At 38.0% G+C, this 24,492-nt stretch overlaps 1 protein-coding gene across 6 annotated transcripts in view; it reads left to right on the plus strand.

Moving 5' to 3' along the window:
* The window catches only part of RASGEF1A (RasGEF domain family member 1A), a 185,003-nt gene extending 162,784 nt beyond the window's left edge, over positions 1 to 22,219 (plus strand). For all 6 annotated transcript variants that reach the window (XM_026116744.2, XM_026116747.2, XM_026116745.2 and 3 more), the window contains 11 exons: positions 1,879 to 2,007; positions 7,396 to 7,533; positions 11,173 to 11,394; positions 11,749 to 11,823; positions 12,052 to 12,144; positions 14,028 to 14,130; positions 14,415 to 14,494; positions 15,172 to 15,363; positions 17,921 to 18,044; positions 18,294 to 18,366; positions 19,498 to 22,219. In XM_026116744.2, coding sequence (XP_025972529.1) covers positions 1,879 to 2,007; positions 7,396 to 7,533; positions 11,173 to 11,394; positions 11,749 to 11,823; positions 12,052 to 12,144; positions 14,028 to 14,130; positions 14,415 to 14,494; positions 15,172 to 15,363; positions 17,921 to 18,044; positions 18,294 to 18,366; positions 19,498 to 19,522 — 1,254 coding nt within the window. In that variant the 3' untranslated portion in view covers positions 19,523 to 22,219. The remainder of the gene's footprint in view (positions 1 to 1,878; positions 2,008 to 7,395; positions 7,534 to 11,172; positions 11,395 to 11,748; positions 11,824 to 12,051; positions 12,145 to 14,027; positions 14,131 to 14,414; positions 14,495 to 15,171; positions 15,364 to 17,920; positions 18,045 to 18,293; positions 18,367 to 19,497) is intronic.
* The last annotated feature ends 2,273 nt before the right edge of the window (positions 22,220 to 24,492 follow it).

Consider the following 24,492-nt stretch of genomic DNA (forward strand, 5'->3'; position numbering starts at 1 on the left):
GTGCCATTGTAAATGTAAAAATAAACTCTGAAATTCTAAAGAGATACATGAACAAAACACTGAACAAAAACCTCGATTTCTTAAATTATCCCAACTTACATATATGCAGAACGTTTGTAACCGTACCATCATAATGTGAGGCCATGCTATCCGTATCTCCTGTCACCTGCCCTGGCCACCCGCTTAAATTTGCGGAGAGCCTGTTTATTAGGTAGCCTCAGCTGTCAGCATCCTGTAGACACTTCAGTGGAAGTGCTAGTCAAGAACCTGACCCAAACTATTCATGTGATTAACCTAACCCTTCTCCTCCTTTCTTCCTCTATTCATGAACAATAGACAAGGCAAGTACTACAAATTAACTCTGGTTTTAATGGTACAGCCAGAATTAATGCTATTCCTAATTTAATACAGGAACCTCAGTGCTAATAAGATCTTCAAATAAGAATGGACATTCAAAATGCCTCCGCTCTATCTTTCTCCCATTCATTCTGTTCCTTCATCAGCTTCCTCCACGAACTGGGGACAGAGTTGGACCTTCAGTAGGTGTATGCTTAATCTATTCTACAGGTCAGTCATTCCCAGAACATGGTGACTTCTAGTTAAATTATTTAAGGCATAAAACATACCTTTTTCCCCCTCAGATATTTGGGGATTTTTAGTGCTAAGTTTATATTACGGGGCACAGTGGCACTAGTGAAAGAGAAACATATTTTTCATTAATAGTGCATTTTGCTGTAATTAGAAAGATAAATGCCATAATCTTTTTTAAGTGATTAGGATACCATTATTGTTTGACTATGAGCATGTTTTAGAGACTACAAGCAGTAGAAGATGCCATATTTTAGATGGCCGGTCTTAAGTTTTTAGATGTCTAATTTTAATTGCCCAATCTAAGATAGTACATACACACATTGACTATTTATATACACAACTAGTTGTAGCTTGCCAATTGCATTTCTAAAAGCATGGTGCAAAGTAACAATAAACATTGCAAACATAACATAGGTTAACTGAAATTGGGAGATCCCCGAGAATTTCCTAACTTGAAATACTGTCAAAAAGCCTGAAGAAAAAACAGAAGTCTATGACACTGAGACACTGCCATAGTTACTCAGTAGATGACATTCAAATACAGAAGCTAAGCTTCAAACGCTTACAGCAAGAGGAGGACATGAAGGCATTCTCAAATCAACTAAACTGTCCAGAGTGTGATTCAGAATAAAATGCACCACAGTTCTTAAGTGCAAATGAATAGCCTATTTCTAATGAGAAATAATAATAATTATTGGCATTATTAGCAATATTGGTACTCAAAATAATTTGAAACAGGCTCCAAATAGCCTAAGTCACACTTAAAACTAAATTACTGTCATATGGTCACAATCTAAGCCCGAGCCTGTATCAGTAAATGTGGGAAAAAGGACTGAAAAGCCCCATACGTGAAAAAATTACTGCTGTGGTTTGGAATACACATGAAGCAATTTTCTGCAGCTAAATGAAAAACAATCACTCTTAAAGAAACAAAGCAGCATAAATAGTGGTGTTCAAGAAGCATAACATTCTGCATCGAACATATTTCATTTGCCTTTTTGGTGAGTCATGACTAGTTAGGCATACTAAGTTTGGTGTTTTAAAGAGAGACGTAGTTTGGGAATCTGAAAACAGCAGCTCTGTTAAGAGGAAATGTTGTAGGCTTCTACGCTGTTAACAGCTAGAAAAGACCACTGGGTCTCTGGAGGAAGGAAAAACTATACAAAGTTTAAATGAAGGAAACTTAAATTTGTGGTTTATGGAATAGCTTTCATTATTAGTCTCCAGGGAAGACAGATAATTTCTGCTAAAGTTACTCAACTTGTTTTTTTCTCTCTGCTCCCACAGAGGACTTACATCTTCACTTTCCTGCTGAGCTCGCGAGTCTTCATTCACCCACATGAGCTCCTGGCTAAAGTGGGGCAGATCTGCATTAAACAGAAGCAGCAGCTGGAAACAGGGACTGAGGCAGAAAAGGTAAATGAACCATTATTTCCTCAGTTAGCTGTGCTGCTATAATTTATTTCCCAATCCTTCATTTTCATTGTAAAGCTAAATAGATTGATAAAGAATAAACTGAAATTGTAATCAGTGTCTATTACTGAATACACTTTTATTTGTGTCTTTGTCCTTTAAGCACTTTTGTTTCCTTGCTAGCCACAAACATAGATTATGTAGTAGCTTAACAGTCAGATACAGTGGTAGGAGACATGACTTTGCTGTTAAAGCTACAGGTCAGTGCTGTGCACTGGAGCAGTGAATATCTGGCATGAAACCTGCCCAGCAAGCTGCTTTGCACTTCTGGGCTTTCATTAGGTTCCTTCCTGAACCTAACTCCTCTTTCTCTACTCACCCTCATCACGGCTGTTAAAGCTGATAACTTTGCTATAGGCACCCTGAAAACTTATTGGTGTTTTAAATTGGTTTAATAGTAAATCAGTAAAATTGCCTCTGAGCAAAAATTTGGGGATGAACTGCTTAAAATGGTAGCCTGTGCTTACATATGCAAATGTGCAGTTTTACTAGTTTGGTCTACTACTAAACCAGACTGGCTCAGTTTGTGATATGCCCTTGAATCCATTTAAGTCCCACCGTTATGGAAAAAGTGTATTGAAGGAATGATACTTCAGTTTCAGTCCAATCTGGGATGCGTATAAGGGTGACAGAAACAAGGATTCTTTTAAGGAAATATATAAAGATCTAAACTCATTCAAATCCTGGGCCTGCTTTGGATCTGTTTTTTATTGTGAGAAACTACATGCTCACATTTTTAATTTGCAGCATGTTGATAGTCCCATTTCCTTTTCTCCTTGTTGTATCAGGACTGAGTGGGGAGCACAGAAGGTAACCCTGTGGTTTGGCAATTCAGAGTTTTCAACAGTAATACTGACCTAAGGCTTCCCTCTCCCTTACTGCTCCCAGCGTGTATTCTGTTATGTCACAATATTCCTCCACAGAAAAAAATAAACACTTGGTGCAGGATGACTTTTCATCCAGGTCAGTTCCCTGATCCACTCACCAAACAGCTATGTAACTAGTTATGTTGGTGCTGGGGAATTGAAGGGATAGGAGGAAGGAAAGTGCAAGATCTACCACATCCAGCTTTGATAATATTTCCCATCACCACCCCAACCTACTTCATGACCAAGCAGCCTCAAACTTCGTGCTCTGCAGATTGCACTGGTTCCACAGCTCCTAACTAAACAGCAGAGGTAGGAATTTGTAAGAGATGGTGGAGCAGATAGCTGGGACTATCTGAAACGTCAAATGAGTAAAGCTCTCTGTAGACACGTGAAGAGGAAGACTGACTGCTGTCAGTAGTTAGTGTCAAAATCCATATGTAAAATATCTGGATTTAAAAATAACTGGATATAAGATGAAACTCTTCTGTGTGAATACCAGTACACTTTTGGGTTTTTAAAAACAAAACAGTAGCTGGAGACTAAATTTACAGGCTGTTTAGAGATAAGGTGTTAGTGGTAAAGTAGTGCGACTGGCTTTTCAGCAGACATTCCACCCTGAAATGACATAGCATTACATCCTAACAACAGGATGTAAAATAGAGCAGCTCATATTCCAAACACCCACACTCTTACACCTTCTGCTGATAACTGGGAAATGGGCCTACAGAAAAAACAACAAACAGCAGGGTGACAATAAAACTTGGCTGTTTGGGAGGCTGCTTTAGTTTACATGCTTTGATAGCTCCTTTTCTTACTATACCCTTGATCCCTTTCTACCTCCTTTGTATAAACTACACTTTTTTCATGCCCAATAAACACAAAATTCTTGAAATAACACTACATAACTTCTGATACCCCTCTCAAATGACTGCTTAGCAGACTTCTACTGCAAACACCTGTATGTATTAATTTGGCCACTGGCATTTGCAAACGTTTATTTTTTTCTATTTGGCAACAAATAAGTTCGTCTCACATGCAGCATGCAAATTGTTGACCCCAGGTACTCTACATGCTCACAGTCATAATCCATTAAGGTATCATCAGCTCCCAGCATCTTCTAATTAAGTGCCTCAGTAGCAGGAGGTAGCAGGCAAAAAGAGTTAAAGCAGATCTGATCATTTCTGATAAGAGATTTGCATAAATAAATTCTAAAGCGAGAAGCTGGCTGACTTGTTGCCCAAGTAGCATGTGAGCTAGAGAAAAGGCAAGGAGCCAGGTTTTGAGGTTATGCGCCACAATACTTATCATTCCTTTGTTTTTGACATCACCAACTAGCAGAATAGTCCTGTAGAAAACAACCCAGAGAAAAGTGGATTAAAAAAGGAAAACTCTCTGGGTTGTCTTGGAGCCCACTTAGAGTTCTTTTGGCCAGTCATAAAAATAAAGGGTTTCACAGTTTAAGGCATCAACTGTAATATACAAGTCAGTAGTTAAGCTTGACCATAAAGAGTAAAATTTAACTCTCCAGAAGTGCATCAGAGATTGGAGGGGGCCAAATGAGACTGACTGAGAAAAAAGCTCTCATATAGTATTATTCAGTGATAAAATGGTTGCTAAAACTGTGGTGTACTATTTCCACAGCTTGAGGACATGCTTTTAATCAAAGATTTAAAAACCAGAGGAAGAGAGAGTGAAAGAGAAAAAAAGAGGGCAAGAGCAAAAGAGAAAAAATGTTAGCTTCTATTAAGCTTGTCTTGCCTCTTCTGGAATACTTAAAGATCCTAAGTGAGATTTGGGTCTGCTGTGATTCAATATGAACTTGTCAGAGACAGTCCCTTCAAAAGCCTATAATTTCCCTCAATTTCTATCTCCTTCTATTCTCCTTTTTAAACAAAAAATGAAAACAATACAGCTAGGTCACTCTCATTAAACCTCTCTTTCCTGCAAGTACTGTACTACTACTCCTCCTTTCTAATTGGTAGTTATTTCTTGGTCCTGTCTGTCTTTTGTCTCACACGTAACAGGTCTGATCTGAAGTACTTTAAGTTAACAGAAGCATTTTTTTTTGTTAAACAAATATTTATGGGAGAAATATTCCCATTGACTCCAGAGAACTCTGTATAAGGCTTCACAAGGGGAAACTGAAATCTAGAGTAGAACTATAGAAAGAGTAGGTTGGTACATTTCCTACAAGCGTGACATAAATGAACGTGAGTGTTAGTGTCCTCTGTAGATGTGTGGTTTTTATCTAGGTTATCACAAATCACATGCACCAAGCTTGTCACGCTGCTTTGTGTTTCATCAGAACACAAATGAAACAGGAATCTCATGGTTTGCTGTACTGATGGTTTTCAGTATTGCAGTTGGAAAGGACACCTCATTTTCATAAGCATTAAAAGCATCTGATGAAGTATTAAGCTTTTTTATGCCTGTATTCCTGAAGAGTAATATGGTTTGCAGTTTGTCTTGCAAAAGATGCCTAGCTTTCCATCCTGAAGAAGGCAAGCCCTAACGACTCATGCATACAAATGCACAAGAAAAGTCAGCATTCTTATGGAGCTAATTGCCATGGTCAAAGGAAGGATTTTGGATCCTTTCCCCCTATCCCTCCTTTCCAGTTTCAAAAGTTAAACGGAAGGGATAGTCAGGATAATTAATACCAAAACTGTTATGTAGAAGCTTTTGGTGAACAAAAGGGGAGTAGGCATGTACTTGTTCACGTTAATCAAACATAAGCCCACTAACTTGCTAATTAATTCTCTAACGTTACCTACAGATTATTCTTTTAATAATGGCAGGCTCCATGCATTTGCTGGGCAAAGCAGCATGAATTGTGTTTCCCTTGAGGTAGGTTGATGGCAAATTGAAGGACAGATGGCTATAACCTGAAGCTCTGTCCCACTGTTTAGAAAGACCACGAAACTGGGCTTCATAGGAGCTGCGTTGGCAGAGGTTGCACTGTTGAAGCCTTCATCTGTGTATCCGTATATTTTGCAGGAATGCCTACTGATGGCAAAGAGAATGGTGACATTTTCAGTTTGCCATCACTGTCCAACTATTCAGTGCTTCTCTCACTAGCAGCACCAATGAAATGCTATCAATAAAAACAGCTAGAAGCAGCATACTATCAGAGTGCAGTTTGCAGCTCTGAGAAAAAAAAAAAAAGGATAAAGTTCCCTTCAGACTTACAAACAACACTGGTTCATTTTCAGACTGAAAATTCAAATGCACGTGGTTTAATTTTAAAATTCATATTAACCAGTATTACTGTTCCCACTGAGAATGAGAACCAGTGCCAGAGTATGCCAGCAAGATACAGAAAGTGTATACAAGAAGTAGTCTAGTGTGGTGGGCTTTTGGTTTTGGTTAAACAAACAGGGAGATACTGTGATCAGAAGATGCTTTTGGGCAGGAATTCCTACCAATTCTTGTAAGACATTTTCTACTTGTTTTAAAAGAAAACACATTTATTTCCTGTAGTGACAGTCACATGCTAAGTCACTTTCTGTAACCCCTAAGAGACTGCTGGAGAGCACAAGGAGAAAAGTACATTGCTCGCAGTGAGGAGGAACTGCTGTATAATGGAACTTCTTTAGCTTGCACAAGCAGGGAGGTAAACACAATGAAAACTTCCTCTTTTTCTTAGTGCGTCACAAGTTGGGTGGGGACATAGACATAATGTGAATTAAGTTTTGTTTCTTCTTGTTCATTAAAAGTCTTCTTAGCACACACTCTCCCAATTTTACAAGAGTACATCTTTGGATTTACTGGTGCAGCTCTCTTACTATGATACTGGAATAATTGGCATCCAGATCAGGTCTAGCTGATGAAAAGCCTTAGAAGATTCACTAGTAACAACAGGACTTAGAAAATAGCTCTCCCTCCCCTTTCTGTAGTTGATGGCTTTTTGAGTAAGAGCCAACATTTTATTTTCAAAGTCCAACTTAACTTAGGTGTTACAGAGAGAACACACACATCTGTCCTGTCATTTATTTATTTTAAAATACAGCTCAATCCGGAGAGTCTGATAAGTTCTATAGAACAAGAATTTCAATGTGAACATTCCTTGTGAAAGACTCTTGGTTCTGCACTGCAGTTTGTATGCATTTGAATTAAAACACTAAGGCATTGCTGCCTCAGATGGCATAAATCAGCTTAAGTCCTATTGACTTCAATCAAACAAAACGCTTGTACTATCCTGTCATCTTCCCAGCTTTATACAACTAACCTTGAAAATATCTTCAGAGAGATTGCCAGGCTCTGATGAAAGCTGACTAAATCTTATCAGTTAGGGATCTGGCTCACAGTTTAATAAGTTCTTTTTTCGCCCTCTCACTTACTACTAATGCAAAGATTTTTTTTCAATGTTGTCTGTAGTTTTATACTAAGCTTCATCAGCTATTCACTCACTCTGGTGTAAGAAAGGTCTATGGTCAGTAATTAACTCATTATTTCTTTCTAGGCAAAGCTAAAATCCTTTGCTGCCAAGATCATTCAGCTCCTAAAGGAGTGGACTGAAACTTTCCCCTATGATTTCCAAGATGAAAAATCTATGAAAGAGTTGAAGGAGATTGCTCACAGGATCACACAATGTGATGAGGTGAGGGGGAAGAATTGTAAATGGGAAACTAATATTTATGTCAACTTTTACATATACTTTATCATATTATATACAAAGATTTCCTCTCTTGCTCCTGAATGCTCTATATTTCTATATTTCATCTCTTCCTCTTATCCTTAGTGAGAAGTATCCATGATGATATAAACAAAGGATGTGGTGCAGGAGGAGAAAGGAAAGAAGTGGTGTAAGGAGAGAGACTATACAGGCACAATGTGGTTAACTTCCATGATGAATTACGTACCATCCTTTGTACATTATTACTACTCTGTACGCCTAAGTCCCTTAGGATATATCAGCTAGCTGTATCACATGTACTCTAGCTCAAGATGAAGATACTTATGATTTAGTAGCTTGGTCCCAGCTCCTAATAATACTCACAATGACTTTTTATTGCCACATTTCAGGCATCATGGGTAGGGTTTTGACAAAGAAAACTCCTTGAGCCATGCTAGCTAGTCAATCACCAGCTTTAACAGCAAGAGTTTTCAGGTCTATGGAAAAAACTAGAACTCACAGAAACTTTTTTTTCCCCAAACCAAATAGATAAAGCAAGTTCAAATAAAACAAGTGTTATTGGGGGTTTTTTTTGTTTGGTTGGTTTTTTTAAGAATTTAAAAAGCATGCACTTTTTCTCATTGAGAAAGTCATTTTAAGTACCAGTAGACAGAAGGAAGGATATAATCAAGAACTGCAAGGGCATTAACTCTAAGGAGAAATGTTTGTGTGAATGTGAAGGCCAACTAAAGTAGATGCTTCCCAGTGCTTGGGATCCCCAAAATTTTGAGATATTTTTAAGAATAGTTAGTGGGAGATGGGAAGACAACTGTATCATGTATGTGTTTTTGTTAATTCAAGTACAGAGAAATGAAAAATAACAGGTTTGACAGAACTGCATGAATCAGTGATAGGAGACAATGCAATTCGGTGTTACCAAGTTGTCAAAAGGAAGTATGTCAGTTTTGTTGCATCAGTAATGCAGTTTACCTGGATGCTACTATGAACGTGTTACTATCTTAGTAGGAGGGGAAAAGGAGATAGTATGTCTTCTGTTCCCTTTATGGACAAGGGTAAAGAGGTGTACGTTGGCAGAGATACTACTGTGAAAGGTGACTTCGGAAAATGGCAGGGATTTTATTTAGTGTATTTAATTTGTCTATAATTTTGAACTAGAAGAACATTGTGGCTTTTCTTCCTCTTCCCTCTCACTCTATTATGCATGAATAAATTGTCATTTGGGGAAAAAAAGTCTTCATAGAGTGGCTCAGTGCTCTGGTATCTGAGGTTTCTGATGACATTCATTAATTACAGTGTCATAGTATTTATCTGCTTAACAAGGCTACAAGTCAAGTTTGATCAGTGAAGAGCTATGCCCCATCTGACCCCTAGGAAATGTAATCTGACACTGACAAAAAGCAGCTTTTGCTCTCAGTATTTGTTCCCTCCTCCTTTCTGTTCTAAGGAACTACTGTGCTCCAGCAAGGGATTATGGGAATGCTTGCGAGGTGTTATTTTGTGTTTAAACCTTTTCTACATCCCCTTAGAACACTATCTCCTATCCTATATATGGAGAATAAACAAAGAACTCGTACAAAGCAGTCACAATCTCGTCTTGGTGATATGAGACAGCATAACAAATAGTCATAGTTCCTGAATAATTAAAGATAAAGGAGGGATTTGATCATAGCACACAACACAGGTGGTCAAGTCATAGGTGGACCCTCAGTGATCTTCACATTTAATTTATTATCTGACCACTAGGAGACCAGCAAAATGCACTTTGGCCACTAAGGATAACATACACACCTTCACAAGGGCAGTGTCAGTGCTGACCACATGCATATAGCCAGGACTGAGCCCCAGATAGCATGAAAATGTCTTGTTTGAAGTCAAACAAGGACAAATTCTTGTATACTCATTGAAATTGGAAGCCAAACTCAATAGAACTGTACGTGCTCAGACCGGCTGAAAGTTTTGTCTTTATTTTCAAAGTTGAAAGAAAATTTAGGGTAAGACTACCAGTGAAAGGAAACAGCTAAAACTCTAAGAGCGTTTGTCTAAATATTAAGATACTGCTAACTTCACAATAGTTTAGGTAAGTCATAGTTTTTATATCACTGCAGTTTCTTTGTTCATTTTTACGTAGCATCTATGATACTCTCAGCTGTCTTCAGAGTTGATTCCTTATGATCCATATCTAGAAAGCTTGCCTCCTCACAGACATGTGTCAGACATTGACTGAAGTCAGTGATTCACAATATAAAGCTGAGGATATCAGAGACCAGAATTAATTCTTCAATTTCAGCTCCCTCTTCCCCGCTCCAAACACAAACACACACGCTCTCCCTTGGCATTTCTGAACACTTGTAGCACAGTATCCGAAATGGCTCCAACCAGCTGCTGTTTAGCAGTAATCCAGTTGCCTCATCAAGATGAGCTACGCTGCCTTCAGCTTTTCATTTGATTCCACTTGGGAGTCAGATTATTGCCTTGTAAAGCAACAGTCTGACACTATTATTGCTTAATTATACCATACAATATACAAGTATTTGATAGTCATCCTCTCTCACATCTGCTACATAATTTCAATCATCACTGCACATTAGTGGCTTCTTTGAATGATCACAGATTCATTGCAGTTCTTTCTATTGCATCCGGTTGACTCTGGCTGAAACCAACACAGCAGGCTGTAAACTAATAGTTAACACTGTGGCTAACTTCAAGAGAAATAATTTGGTTGAAACCAAAAGAACAATAGCGCAGGGAAGAGGAGAAGGTCCATCTTTGGTAGAATTAGTTATTTGAACAGCAGGAAGAACAGGGTCAGAGATCTTGGGTCACTTAAAGTAGTTACAGGAGCAATGAAGGTGTAGAAAAGAGGTGAATTTAGTTCTTTGAGGTTGGCCTCGTAAGAAAGTGTCTATAGGACACACACAGTCCATGGCAGAAAGAATTCAGCTTGCCTTATTTGTCAAAAGACAGTGTGTTGATTATTTTTCTGTTGCTTTCCCAGTATGTTTCCTTACTGACCCTACATTTAAAATCTGCACCTGATGAACAGAAGGGCATTTTAGTTGTCCAGGAACATGATGGCTATTGGGTTCCTTCCTAAATCTTCGGGCGCACCTATAATTGCTATTTGAAGCTCAGTGCCAAGCCAGGGTATTTTAGGGGTGAATTCCTTGGGTTCTGTGCTGGATAGACTTGACTCAACCAGTGGGTCTGATGAGAATGAGAAAGAGCTTTTTGTCACTTTCTGTACAGAGGATCCAAGAAGCCTTGTGGCAAGCAGCTCAGCAACCACCTTTCACTACACCCACTTTTAAGGTCTTGACCTAGAAGCCTTGAAGTGGCTTACTAGTCAAAACAAACTGCTGCAAGCAGTAGACCAGCCAAGCTAGTGAAACAGAGTTGGGAAAGAAGGCAGGCGTAACAATGTGGTTACAAAGTTGCATGGGCAATTAGGACGCAAGTTCATTTGACACAAGATAATCAGCTATGATAAGATGAAAGATAATGAATACAAGGCATTTATTTATCACAGTCAGAACTTCTTTGGTGATCTGCATCTGTGAGAGAGTTAGAGCTTTTCAGTAGTCATTGTTTCCATCTTCTGCTTAGGAAAATGGAACAGTGAAAAAGATCATTAGCCAGATGACACAGAATCTCCTGATGGCCCTCTCTGCACGGAGTCAGTACCAAGAAATCAGAGAGAAATTCCGGCAACCTGTTGCTGACAAAGGAACCATCCTCAAAAATAAGCCACAGTCAACTCAGAAGGACATCCTGAGCGTGTGCTGTGACCCACTGGTCTTGGCTCAGCAGCTGACCCATATTGAACTGGTAAGAAATTAGCTTGTGTGAATTATTTCATTTTCCATTTACTAAATATTCATATGCTTATCATTGTGAACTTTGCTGTAGGCTTTGCTGAAAGCCTTCTATGTTTTAATCAAAAAATACTAAGCAGTGAACAAGAAGAATTAGGCACCCTGATTTAAAAAAAAAAAAAAGAAAAAAGAAAGAAAAAAGAAAAAGCCTCACACACCTGTACCGTAAAAACTTAAGGTCAGAAAGAAAGCTAAAGGAAGATGAAAGTTACCAACATGATCTGCTCATTTTGGATTTACTGATGTGTTTTTTCACTGAACTCACTGTCTGACTGTACAACAACATCTCTCATCTCCCTGAACATAGGAAAGAGTGAGCAACATTTACCCAGAGGACCTGATGCAGATTGTCAGCCACATGGACTCCCTGGATAATCACAAGGTATAAGAAGGGGTATGGAGGGAAAAGAAACTAATAACAACCAGGGTAAAGAATGGTTCAAGTTTTCTACATACAGGAAAAGCTGCCATTTTCTAACCTTCTTTGAGCTCATGCCTTAAGAGATGCCCAGTAAGATTTTGTGAACACATGAAACAGAAGGTTATCCTTTGGTATGCTGACTGTATCATGACACAAGATAGGATTAACACATGGCCTTTTCTCTTACAGTGCCGAGGCGATGTTACCAAAACCTACAACTTGGAGGCCTATGACAATTGGTTCAATTGTCTCAGCATGCTGGTGGCTACAGAAATTTGTAGGGTAGGTGCTAGTAGAAGACAAGATGGCAAAACAATCCTGACCTTAAAGACAAAGGCAGGCAGTGGTCTAGTAGAGATTTAAATATTAGCAGTCCAATTAAAGATAATGGCATTACTGACTTTATTTGCATGCTTGTGTGTTCAGGGCTACGTTTAGCTTTGCATGTATTCTCTAGTTTTGTGTAGCTTCCATAGTAATATCAGTCATGCGGTGAAATGGACCTTCTGTGAAATTTGAGTCACAAAACTCATTTGGATTTTTTTTTAATATATTAAATTCTCAAAACTATTCATCTTAAAGCACAGGTTTCCTTGGTAAACTGCTGTCCTTCCACTGCATTTAGATATTATTAGTGCTGCCATATATTCATTTTTGTTGTGGAAAAAACAGGACTAAATCTTCAGAAATGTGGAAGAAAATTGGACTGTTGGTGAGGTTAAAGGAGGGGGGAGAAGGAGAGACAGAGTGTGCATATGCATCCATATTAGAGGTTAAATGTAGCTTCTACCATCTGCAGTGAGCAAAAAAAAAAAATACATGGCCACAAAAATATACTGCCTCAGAAGCCCTTTCTTGCCTGTGTATTCTGTCTTTTGAGATTCTTATTAATATGCACCAATTTTGGCAAAACAGAAGTTTTTCCTACAAGGTCAATAGCCCCTCTATGGAAACCAGCTTTCAGATGCTCACTGCAGTTTCATGAAGTCTCATGTGTTATCCCTGATCTCAAAGATTTCCTGCTCCCACAGAAACATATTACAAATACACAACCAAAACGTCTTCTAGAGTTGTCTGACATTTTTAATAAGTGTTTTAAAACAGACAAACAAAAATTCTTAGTATGCGGAAGGCTAACCCAAGCCATTCACTACTGAACCATTTTCTTCTGATACGATACATAAGCAGAAGTATTTAGATAAGAATGCATCCTATTAAAAAAAAAAAAAAAGGAAAAAAACAAAACAAAAAAAAAAAGTTCTCCAGTCAAGAAATACTCTGTAGTCACCACTCAGGAACCATTTTTATATGAACCAGACCAAAGTTCTAGATCAAAACATAGGAAAGATTCTGATCAGTAAATGAAATCTAGAAGAAAATACTAGCTTTTTGAAGAGAGATTGATGACTTTTGGAAACAGAGTGTTTGGCAACAGCGCTATATATTAATTATGCTTTGCCAGATATAGAGGAAGACTGGCAACACAGATGTCCAGCATCACCTGCTAGATCCTTTGCACATTTGCATGAGTGAGAATTTGTATATTTTATCATCAATACTACCTGTTCTCAACAGGTCATTTAAGAGTGTACAGCATAAAATGAGAAAAATCAGGACCTGGCAATTGTTTTTCCTCACATCCAGGCTACTTGCCCCTGTTCTTAAGTCTGTCTATGGGTATATGCATTTGCATGGTTTTTTTTTTCTTCCTGAGGCTTAAATTTTTTGCATACTGTCTTCATTCTGATAGCAGATTCATGTTTTCTCCCTTTTCCAGTAAGAGGAAATTGCTGAAAGTGTCCAGCTTGTTTACATAAAATTCCCCAAGACATTGAACTTCATGTATAAACATGTATAAACAAAAAATTACACTCCCCCAATTGCATACATGACTCTTAGCAATTATGCTGCATACAGGGATGGAACACATAGCATATAATACAGCTGGACAAGTAATTGATAGTAGCCCAAAATACTACTGCTGTTTTATTAAAAGAAGAACCTTAACAAAATACCCCCAGGCCTATGTCATTGTAAGATCTGTTATCTGGATAAAGTCTCAAAATATTTATTCAGTCAACTGACTGTAATGCCTTTGACTGAACATCCTACCCATCCAAGTTTCAGGCCATTCCTTCCCTCTTAACAGATCTTTTCTGTTTCAGGTTGTGAAGAAAAAGCAGCGTACAAGAATGGTGGAATTTTTCATTGATGTGGCAAGAGAATGCTTTAATATTGGAAACTTTAACTCGATGATGGCTATTATCTGTGAGTAACCTTGGCATAGATGACAAAGGCGCTCCGTTTTATAACCTGAGTGGCAAAGCTACACTCATACTTACTGTAAATTGGCTGATCCCATCAGTATGCACACCCCTACAGGGGTACCAGTGACAGATTAATGCAGTGGGTGTTAGCTACAAGTTTGTTTGTCAAGCTGAACTGCCTTCCAAAGCACAAGTGCATAGTGCTGACATACAAACACAAGGCAGAGTTGTTAGCCCTATATTTTAACTGTTGTTTTTGTCTTTGTCTCTCCTCTCTCCATTCAGCTGGCATGAACTTGAGTCCTGTGGCACGGCTAAAGAAAACTTGGTCCAAGGTCAAAACAGCCAAATTTGATGTTTTAGAGGTACACATAAAGTTTAGACTTTGTTTAAAAAAAAAAAAAAAATCTGTCAAATGGTAATTCCACAAGGAGAGGTTTGGATGCAGTATAAGTTAAAGATCACAGGCACCTCTGTCGATGGTCACCAGCATATAAACATTAGGCAGAGCATTTCCTGAATTTCAAACACCCTACTTAGGTGCAAGGAAAAGCTGATGCAAGTTTTCTTTAGGTTATTCCTTCTCAGCATATTTTTTCAATTGAAAATCAAAGTAGTTTCCAACTGTTTAGGGTATCTATTTTCACCCTTGATGCAAATGAAGGCCTTTTGCTACCCTTGAATCTAATTAAAATACTCCATCTAGTGGAGATCTGGATTAAAACAAAGGTAATTGAAATCCGCATCAAACCAGGACTAGTGACAGCAAGTTAGAATTGTTTTTCCCTGACAGTCATTTATTATTTCCTTTCAATCTTTCACTATTGAAAGACAAAACGGAGATGTGAAGTTAGTGCAGTACCCTCCTTTCAAACAGGATAAAGTTTGAATCCAAACCTCATCAGTTTAGGTGTTCTACCTTGAAAGTTTAAAAAGAAGCCCAAAGAAGTCATAAATAACAACCTCTCTCGATTAGGTCAACACTTTTTCTGTTTATAAAACATGTAATACTTGATTGTCTTTTTTGCCCCCATCAAAACAGCATCACATGGATCCATCCAGCAACTTTTGTAATTACCGCACAGCCCTGCAAGGAGCAGCACAACGATCTCAGACTGCCAACAGCAATCGAGAGAAAATTGTTATCCCAGTTTTCAACCTGTTCATTAAAGATATCTACTTTCTGCACAAAATACATACAAACCGCTTGCCCAATGGACAGATAAACTTCAAGGTAGGACTTTGCTATTAAAGCAACTGTAACACTAGTCAAACACTTTACCGGCAGTTTTGAGCTTCTAGCTCATTTTCTCACTGAGTCCCTTAAATTATTAAACATTGCTGTAATCTAGACAGAGAGATATTTTTATCTAGAGGAAAGGATTTTAAGGTCTTGATACCAAATTTCTCTGAAAGCTAGCACTGCAGTTACAGTATCTATATTGCATATCCCACAGATCACCACTGCATATACGGAAGGGAATACATAAAACTGCTAGAATGTAATTGCCTCCTGTTAAAAGATTAGCATTTAAAATGTACTGAAATAATGATCAATTTTTGTTAGTTTTACATGAAGCAGGGGACAAAATGCACTGCAAAACATAAAATACACGTAAGTAGAAATTATTTTAATAATATTAATTGATCACCAGATGTGGTGCACAGAAAGACTGAGAAGAAAATAAGGATTTCAGAAGCCAAAATCCAAGCATTAGAAATTACTTACAGAAATAGTCTGATATTAGCTAATTGGAAAGAGAAATCTCTTCAAGGAAGGTTGTGCTCATGCAATTTAAATGCTCATGCATTTAAAATAAAGGAAAGAACTTGAAATCAAGAAATACAACAATTTTAGTATATTAGGTATGATGGCAGAGAGAGTTTATCCCTTCTCACCTCTGCTCCTGCCTTATGTTCACAAGAGAATGGGAGAAGCAGAGAGGAGGGTAAGGTATGGAAAATAAGCCTTTTGGTAGCAGGAAGCTTTTAGCTGATCAAACTGTAGTAGTCACTTTACTCTAAATCTTCAGAGTTGTTCTCATTGGGTTAGCTAGCTACAAACACCACACAGAACCAGCAAATAGTATTTAACAGGTCTTTAAGGGAGTTTCTCGTCTTTGAAGAAATACACAATTTACTCTTCCAGTAGGTGAAAAAAAATGAGTGCAGCTGTCTTTTTCCATAAGCTGATGTACATTTATGTTGAAGAACAATTTAGAATTCTAAGTGAATTTCAGGGTGGAGGTACAGGTTGCCATAGAGGAAAAAATTGCACAAGAGATTAAGAATCCCCCAAGTCTCTAAACATAAAAGGTAACACCACTAAGTGCACGTTATTACAGCAATTAGTGGAGACTTTCAGCCATTTGGAGATTTAAGAAAGGGACAGGGAAGGGATCGGATCTACAGCACTATGGTCACCAGTGTCAAATGTCAGATGCAAGATGGGGGGGAGGGGTTTGAAAGCTACATAAAGGTCACAGCCCCGAGGAATTCTTTCTTTACAAAGATTTGCTAAATATATGGAAAAAGATTGTGATGGTCAAGAGCAGCGGTTCTAATTAGAAGCTTAATATAACATCAGGAGAGAAATTTAATGGAGGTTATTGCAGTCTACTAGAGCAAACAAGGAAAAACAAAGATTTGAAAGCTTGCTGTTCATTAAAAAGGCCTTATGAGAAATTACCCATTGTGCGGAAATCATATATTAGAGAATGTAGATATCTTCATAATTCTCACTGTTTAAAAGTGTCTCTCTGGTATAGTTTCCATTTTTCATTATTAAAAACAAAACACATATTTTCTAAAGGAAGAGGATCTTCCTGACTTGTAAAGGATTAGATGATTCTCAAGTCCTAATTTTATCTGGAGAATAAACAGTAAGAAGAAATAATAACATGCAGAAATATAAGCTACTGTTCTTTTGCCTATAACCTAGTTGTATTTAGTCTTGCACATATAAACAAGAAAATGCAGGATTTCTTTACAGTACTAGTCTGGGAACAAGCCAGGTTTTTCTCAAGTGGACAACACTGACTTTCATTAAAAATAGCACTTGACTCCTGAATGCCTGGTTGTTAGTCCAGTTTGAAAAGGGTAGATTTCTTAAATAAGATTTATGTAGCAAAATTTCTACCAATTTTGGGTTCTTTCTCCCTGATTAATAAACATGCATGTTCAAGGGACCACAGCTTGTCAACATCCTTTCGAGACTCTGCCTTTATTAAGATCATGAGCAGCAAAACGCACAAAACAAACCCTAAATAGTTATACATTTCATAAAATCCTAGGAAGGAGTGCTATCTACAGTTTCTATACGTTTTTCTGATTATTTCTTTAATATTAGAAGTGCTTTATGAACAAGTCGGGTGTGTCATATTTCAAGTTGAAAGTTGGGAATGTAAAAAGTAAAATTAATGAAAAACATTTCCTGACCAGTTTCACTTGCAGGTTAATGTAGAGATAAGACAAAATGGGCCAACAGCACTTTATCCTCCTTTAAGGTTAATGACTGGAAAAGAACTGAATGCAAAAGAACTGGTGAGTGGACTCTGTTGTAAATTTGAGAGACTAACAGAAGATTAAGAACTAGGAACAAGAGAAGGAGATGAAGGAAGCAATAAGAAGAAACAATAACAAGGAAAAAGATGGAGTAAGGGATATTAAGAGCAGAAGCACAAATGAGGGCAAGATAGAGAGAGGAGCCCCAAAATTGAAACCAAAGAACTAGTATTTGAAAAAGAAAACAACTATGATTTTAATAATATTCTTTTAATTGCCTCATACAGAAATTCTGGGAAATTTCAAGACAGATTCATGATTTCATGACATGGAAGCAGGTTGAGTGCCCTTTTGAAAAGGACAAGAAGATCCAGAGTTATCTACTCACAGCACCCATTTACAGTGAAGAAGGTAAGGTCTGTTACTGAATATTATAGTGAGTCTTTGCACTTGTTGAAGTGCAGACATAGAGCATGGAGATGAAAGAATTAACACGCAAGAAAAGTATTTGAGAAGTGTGTATTACCACTTCTCACATTGGCTTCAGATGATGATAACAAACTTCATTATTCACATCTGTTAATAATTATAATATAGCAGGTACAGTTTATTTTAAGTTAAAGAACCTGTATATCTGATCATTCTTATTTTATTGCCTAGCTCTGTTTATTGCATCCTTTGAAAGTGAAGGTCCAGAAAATCACATGGAAAAAGACAGCTGGAAAACACTCAGGTATGAAGTCTGTTCAGAACAAGGAGTCTTTTTGCAGACATATACAGACACATCACTTTGTATAACACTTCTGTGTATTCAACTCACAATCTCATCTGAGCCCTGATCACATTGTAGAATGGGTATAAAGCATTCAACTTTTCCCCTCCTGTTTGCATACACAGCTTAAGTACTATTTTGGCCCAAATGTAATGTTGAATTTCTACTTTTTTCCCTTTCCAAAACTCAAATTTGAAAAAATGCAGGAGAGCTTAGATTTTGAAAGAACTTTTCCAGACAGTTCAGACTATAAGATCACTACTCAGACTACTAAAGAGAATATGCTTTGTTTAGGCCAAATACAACAGAACAGTCCCCCTTTGTAGCAGTTTACAGAAGGAAATATACAGAGATAGTAAGAAGGTGCTATTATGCATCATACCCACATACGTACAGATCTTCTAAAGGGATGAAATCTTAATATGGACACCCTCATTTTCAGTCTACTTTTAAGGGAGTAATGACTCCTCCTCACTTCTTTAGAGGGGTAAGCAGCCCTTCTGTGTGCGTGATGAGATCAGTTAGTTAAGAACAAGGCTGTCCTAATACTCAGACCAACACAGAAAGAGAAATTTAGACGTTTGTAAACCATGTTAAGCATTTAGATTTGACATATCAGTACCAGATAAAGAAAGACTGAAGAAGCTCATGTGTCCAGAGCTACAGCTGAGCTACATTATGACTATATTATGTTAGAGGAGACAATGATCCTAGTGTTCCTTTGGAAGTTCACTTAAGCTTTTTAGTTATGACACCTATGGAAAACAATGTACTTTATATTAAATCCAGTGCTGTTCATCAAGCAGCAGCAAGGATGACAGAGGAAGGTACATTATTTACCTGAGTGCATCCTATGAGAGCTGAAGCAATGTTAGGAAAGTTAATTTTTCACTTCTTACTAAATCAGCATCTTTATTGGAATTCATAGGGCAATTTCAGTTTATAGCAGTTGAAAAAAAATCTATCCCTTGAAGAAAGAATTCCAGCTACTGATACAATATATATGTACACCTGCCAACCTTACTGAAACTATAAAACTTTTTGTCATGATAGAAAGGATAATTTCAGTTATTTATTACTTTTTTTTTCTAGGACAACTCTGCTTAATAGAGCCTGAGATTTTGAGATCTGATCCGCTGACTTTGAAGCACACTGAAAGAACATGTTTTTAAAACCTGAGAGACTTGGGTTGAGCTAAGAAAGACCTCACTGGCTGAGGTCTGTTTTGTATATATAGTACCTTTTATGAAAAAAATGTGGTAAATATTTCACATGTCAACCTTAAGGCACTTAGTGAAGGGTTTGGGGTTTTTATTTTAATACAAGGGCAGGGCCCTGTTCTCAGAGATGAAGTGTATCATGGGAGGTGGTATCCCTGGGGAGGTTTTATTCTATCAGCATCCAAATTTTTATTTTTATTACTTCCAAAAAAAAAAAAAAAAAAAAAAAGGAAAAAGAAAAAAAAAAAAGCATCCCAGCTACAGCTAGCGTTCAGGTTAAATACTCCATTGGACCAATAACCTACAAAACACTCAATACATTTCCTTGGCTTTGAAGTGAAGGATCTCATTCAAATCAGTGAGGCTGTTCATATGCATGGTTAAGTGCTTGTACAGTCAAGGCCTTAGACATCTGCAGTAAGCACGTCCCTCTCCTGCATCAGAAAATAGTGCCTTACAAGGTACTGAAATTGTTTAGTGTACCTTCTATTACGCTGGACTGGAAGCAAAGAAAATAAAAATATGGATGTCTTAAAACCAGCTACAATGTACTTTTTAAATAAAATGGAGGGTATGGCACATGAAGTAGAGTATACCTGCCTATAACATTGACGGTGCAGCAAACATATTTTTGTTACGTGATTTAAAGAGGTAAGATAGGGAAACTGCTGGGGATGTGCGTTTGTGTGCGTGTATGTGTGCGTACGTGTGTGAAGATGCACACATGCCTAAGTTTTAATACTCCTGGGAACTATCCTTTAAGTTCTGGCTGTCAGAATAGTTTGTGTTTTCCTTTTCTAAAATCAGGGATTATTTTATTTTATTTTTTAAAAGGGAAGGATGTCTAATCTAGATTATCTCTGCAAAACAGATTTGATGTGTTTTATTCTCCAAAAAGTTGCTTGCAAAAAAATCATGCATAAGTTAAGGAAAGGGAACTAAACTCAGATGTCAAATTTGAAGCTAAGGCTAAGATTTCCAAAGAAGCTTAAGAAGAGTTGAGTACTCCATCTCCACTGAATTGGACCTTTTAATTCCCTTGATTCCTTTGAAAATGCTAGTCTACGCTAACAGACAATTAAAACAAAGAACAACTTGCATCATAAGTGCATTCTAGTATTCTAAAAGCCCTGATTAAAAGTGTGGGCCAAAACATTGAAATTACGAGAAAACACCAGAGGAATTAGCTCAAGCCTTCAAAGCCATGACAGTATCAGAATTCGAGATGTTCTGTAAGCTTGGCATCTAATTTCTTCTTTTAACCTTGAGGTTGTGGCTAATTTGGCTATTATAACAAGCATAACTGAGAATCTTATATTAAGATGTAAGCTATCCATTTCCAGGAAAAATTACACATTTCAGGACTTTCTTTCTCCCTTGATCTCTGAGTTAGGAAAAAAGACAATAGGCTCAAATTAAAAACTATTTTGTTTAATGAACTACTACCCATGAATATCCTCTATCCTTTCCAACAATTGTTCTCTTATGGCTTCAGGGCTGGATATCTATAAAGATAGTGAGCTGATCCAGACAGTTATATCACAGAATTTTTCTCAAAGCCCTCTAGAGCTTGAAATGGTTACTGTCTCTCTACTAGAGCCTCACAAAGGACCTCTGTGCAAGCTTCTTTAAAAACTGTCAATTTTGAGTAGGTGGGTTGCAGCCCTCTTCCAATACATCTTATTCTGCCCTCTGTTGAGGCAGGCGGCAAGACTAGCTGGACCAAGGGTCTGATTCGTTCCAGTCCGGTAGACTCCTCTCACTGAACGCCTACCACCACAAGCAGTCCCACTGGTTTCACGCAGCATTTGCATTCAGCAAGCAGTAATCGTTTGCTGTGTTAGCCCTGCAGGAGAATGAAAGTAAAAGAGCCTTCCCCTTTGGCCTGATTTTTTTTTTCCTTGACAAACACTTGAAATAAGAACAGTAAGCTGGGGTAAGGAAGAGGAAATTTAAAAAAAATCAATCAACATTTTGCTATTCTTATAGAACTGAAATCGAAGAGAAACAAACAAAAACACATTAGATAAATGCCATGAAAAAGGAGAAGGAATACTAACTGTTAAAAAGAACAGCCCAGAAAAGGAGAGGGGATATTTCTTGTGATCTGCTGCTATTTCTCCTGTGCTGAAGTATTGACCTTCAGCCCTGGATTAGGGTAAGAATATTTATACTGTATTATTACAGTGTTTTGCACTTTCAGAGATGTTCTAGCTAGTAACATTGTCAGACACTATAAAAGGGATTGTATATCAGCTTTGTTTATGTAATCAAAATTTAAAAGGGATGCTTAAAATTTAAGAAAAAAATATATATTTGAAATGCAATTTTAGAACACTTTCTGTAAATGTATAAAAAAGCTTTCACATGAATGTGCACTTCACTGGTCAATCAGTTCTAGTATATACTTGAAATCAATGCAGTATCTACATTGGTTCCTTTTTATTTTTCTTCCCTCAGTTTGATACATTCCTTAAATCTGTGTTTTGCTATTCTGAGCTGAAATGCTAAATATAAAGCTGTACCATAAAGCAGGATATTCTGTGTTTGATTGGATGTGCTTGCATTAATAAAAAAAAGTTGCTTCAACCAGGCTAATCTTTTCCTGTGGTTATTTTTCACATGCAAAGTGATCAAGCCACAAACAAGTTGCCGAATGAGGTGAATGAGCCAACTGTAGAAGAAATACAGTTTTAATGAACCAACTGGTTACCTAAGGTGTCTTATAAGTGAGGATTTAAATTTACAAAGTATTTAAGCATCTTCAGACAAAAGTGAGGACAATGCTAACCCAACAATATGCTGCCACTTGCAATGTGCTATCTGTATAATAGTACTTTTTGAATTTGATACAGTGTGTCTGCTAAGGAATAATTTCACTCTCACGATGAAAGTGAGTAGCAATTCCACTGTGTAAAACATTTTTTATATCCTAAAAGTTAAACTTCAGTTTTTCCTCCCACATATTTATCTTGTTAACAAGGAAGCATGGAAATGTTTGCTGGCCTTAGCTCAGTGTAGGGTTTCCGGTAGCACAATGCTGTGGTGGCATTTCAACACCCCAGGACAGTAGAAGGCTCTTGCAACCGCTACCGTTTTTCGCCACCTTAATGCACAGAAGCAAAGCCACTTCTCCAAGGTCACCCAGTAAGGCAGGCAAGCACTGACCTTTGATGCGAATCCAGCTTTCCTAACGCACAGTCCCAGGCCTACCCACACTACCGCCTTTCCCAGCAACATAAGCCATAAAAAAAATGCTAGACCTTGCAGTTGCAGAGCTCTGGAGGTCACACGAGCATTATTTTTCTGTTTAAAACGCTCAGGGAAGATTGTTTCAGTAACAAGGCGTCCACAACACTTCGAGTAGAACAGTACAACTTTCAGTCATCGTGGCTCATTAGAAAAGATAATGATGTTTACCAGTATTAAGAGGATCTAGCAGACAAGAGTCCTGATAGCCAGTTCATGTGCGTAATTAACATGCATATTACATACTTGAAAACTCACTTTCAATTATGTCCCATCCAGTCATTAGGATAAATTAGCTATTTACACAGGCATGAGAGTAAACAATAAAATCACTTTCCAGACACTTCACTTCCATTAAAATATAATGCGACTGCAACAAGCAGTAACTCAATGCCAGCAAGATATTTTTAGTGATGTTAGCAGCAACTTGATTTATAAAGTTAATAGCTCCCAAGAAACAGCTTTTTTTCCAGCAAATAACACCCACGTAGCAAAATTCAAGTGACTTGTTAGTAATTCTTCAGAGGACATATGCAGACACAGGTCTTTCCTCCTCAGTCTGAAACGTATCCAAGTTTGTTTTTATCAGGGCAACCCTAGTTTTCCAACTACGCAGAAAAGCCTCTGAACAGCGTTCAGAGAAACAGTTCTGTCTAACGGCTCTCTGCAGCCATTAACTATGGCCATGTGGACAGCGCGATACTTGCTCACAGAAAATCAAATTGCAGAAAGACATCATCCTGAGCCAGCAGCACATGCTATCTAGGAAGTTTCCAGACCAGCGAGCGTGCAGGTACTCACAATAGCTGCTTTCAAAAGCTTCCTCCCACGCTCATCGCTGGCGAGGCAGAGATAACTGGCTGCGCTTCGGGGTTTCAGCACAGCTCTGCGGGGCACCAGCACAGGTTCCCCGGCGCTGCAGAGCTGCTCACGCGCCGCTCGCCCCAGGGGCCTCTGCCCTCGGCACCACGCGCACGCACACCACACACGCAGCCTGCTCGGGGCAGGCCCACAGCTTTGGAAGAGAGAGAAACAAGATTTGGGGGGTATATTTCTGCAGTAGTTTGGGGTGCAATTTGAAGCACAGCCATTTCTGTGAGATTATTCTGGGCAGTAAAGCATGTAAGTATTTCCAAGGTTTCTGACACTGTAAGCAATTTCTAATGTCACCAGTTTTGGGGTTTCTTGACACCACACTTGGCTTCTGCACATCTCTATCTTGCGGTTCATATCCGCAAGGAGCATATCTCTATCTTGCGGTTACTTGATGCAAAATAACCAGGTTATTAGTGAATTTTCACAATGAAAGATTAAAAAGCAATCGAGTTCTCTGTCACGCAGGGAGTGCCGAAGTAGTCTCAGCGATGTATTTTGCCTCTCCAAGAGATGATGAGGAAGAAATTCAAACAACCAGAGAAGACAACATTAATTTTAAAATATGAAGCCAATAAATATACTATTTCTGATCTACTAGGATACATACCTTATGACATTAAGAATGCTTAGGTCTCTAACAAGTAATAATAATAAAAGATACTTTTCATAAACAAGTTCAACAAAAGAGAGTTTTGTAAGACCAATATACAGGCAGCAAAAGCAGGCTGTCAAGCCCAGGCTG

This window comes from Dromaius novaehollandiae, chromosome 6 (assembly GCF_036370855.1).
Source record: "Dromaius novaehollandiae isolate bDroNov1 chromosome 6, bDroNov1.hap1, whole genome shotgun sequence".
In the NCBI taxonomy this organism is placed as follows: Eukaryota; Metazoa; Chordata; class Aves; order Casuariiformes; family Dromaiidae; genus Dromaius; species Dromaius novaehollandiae.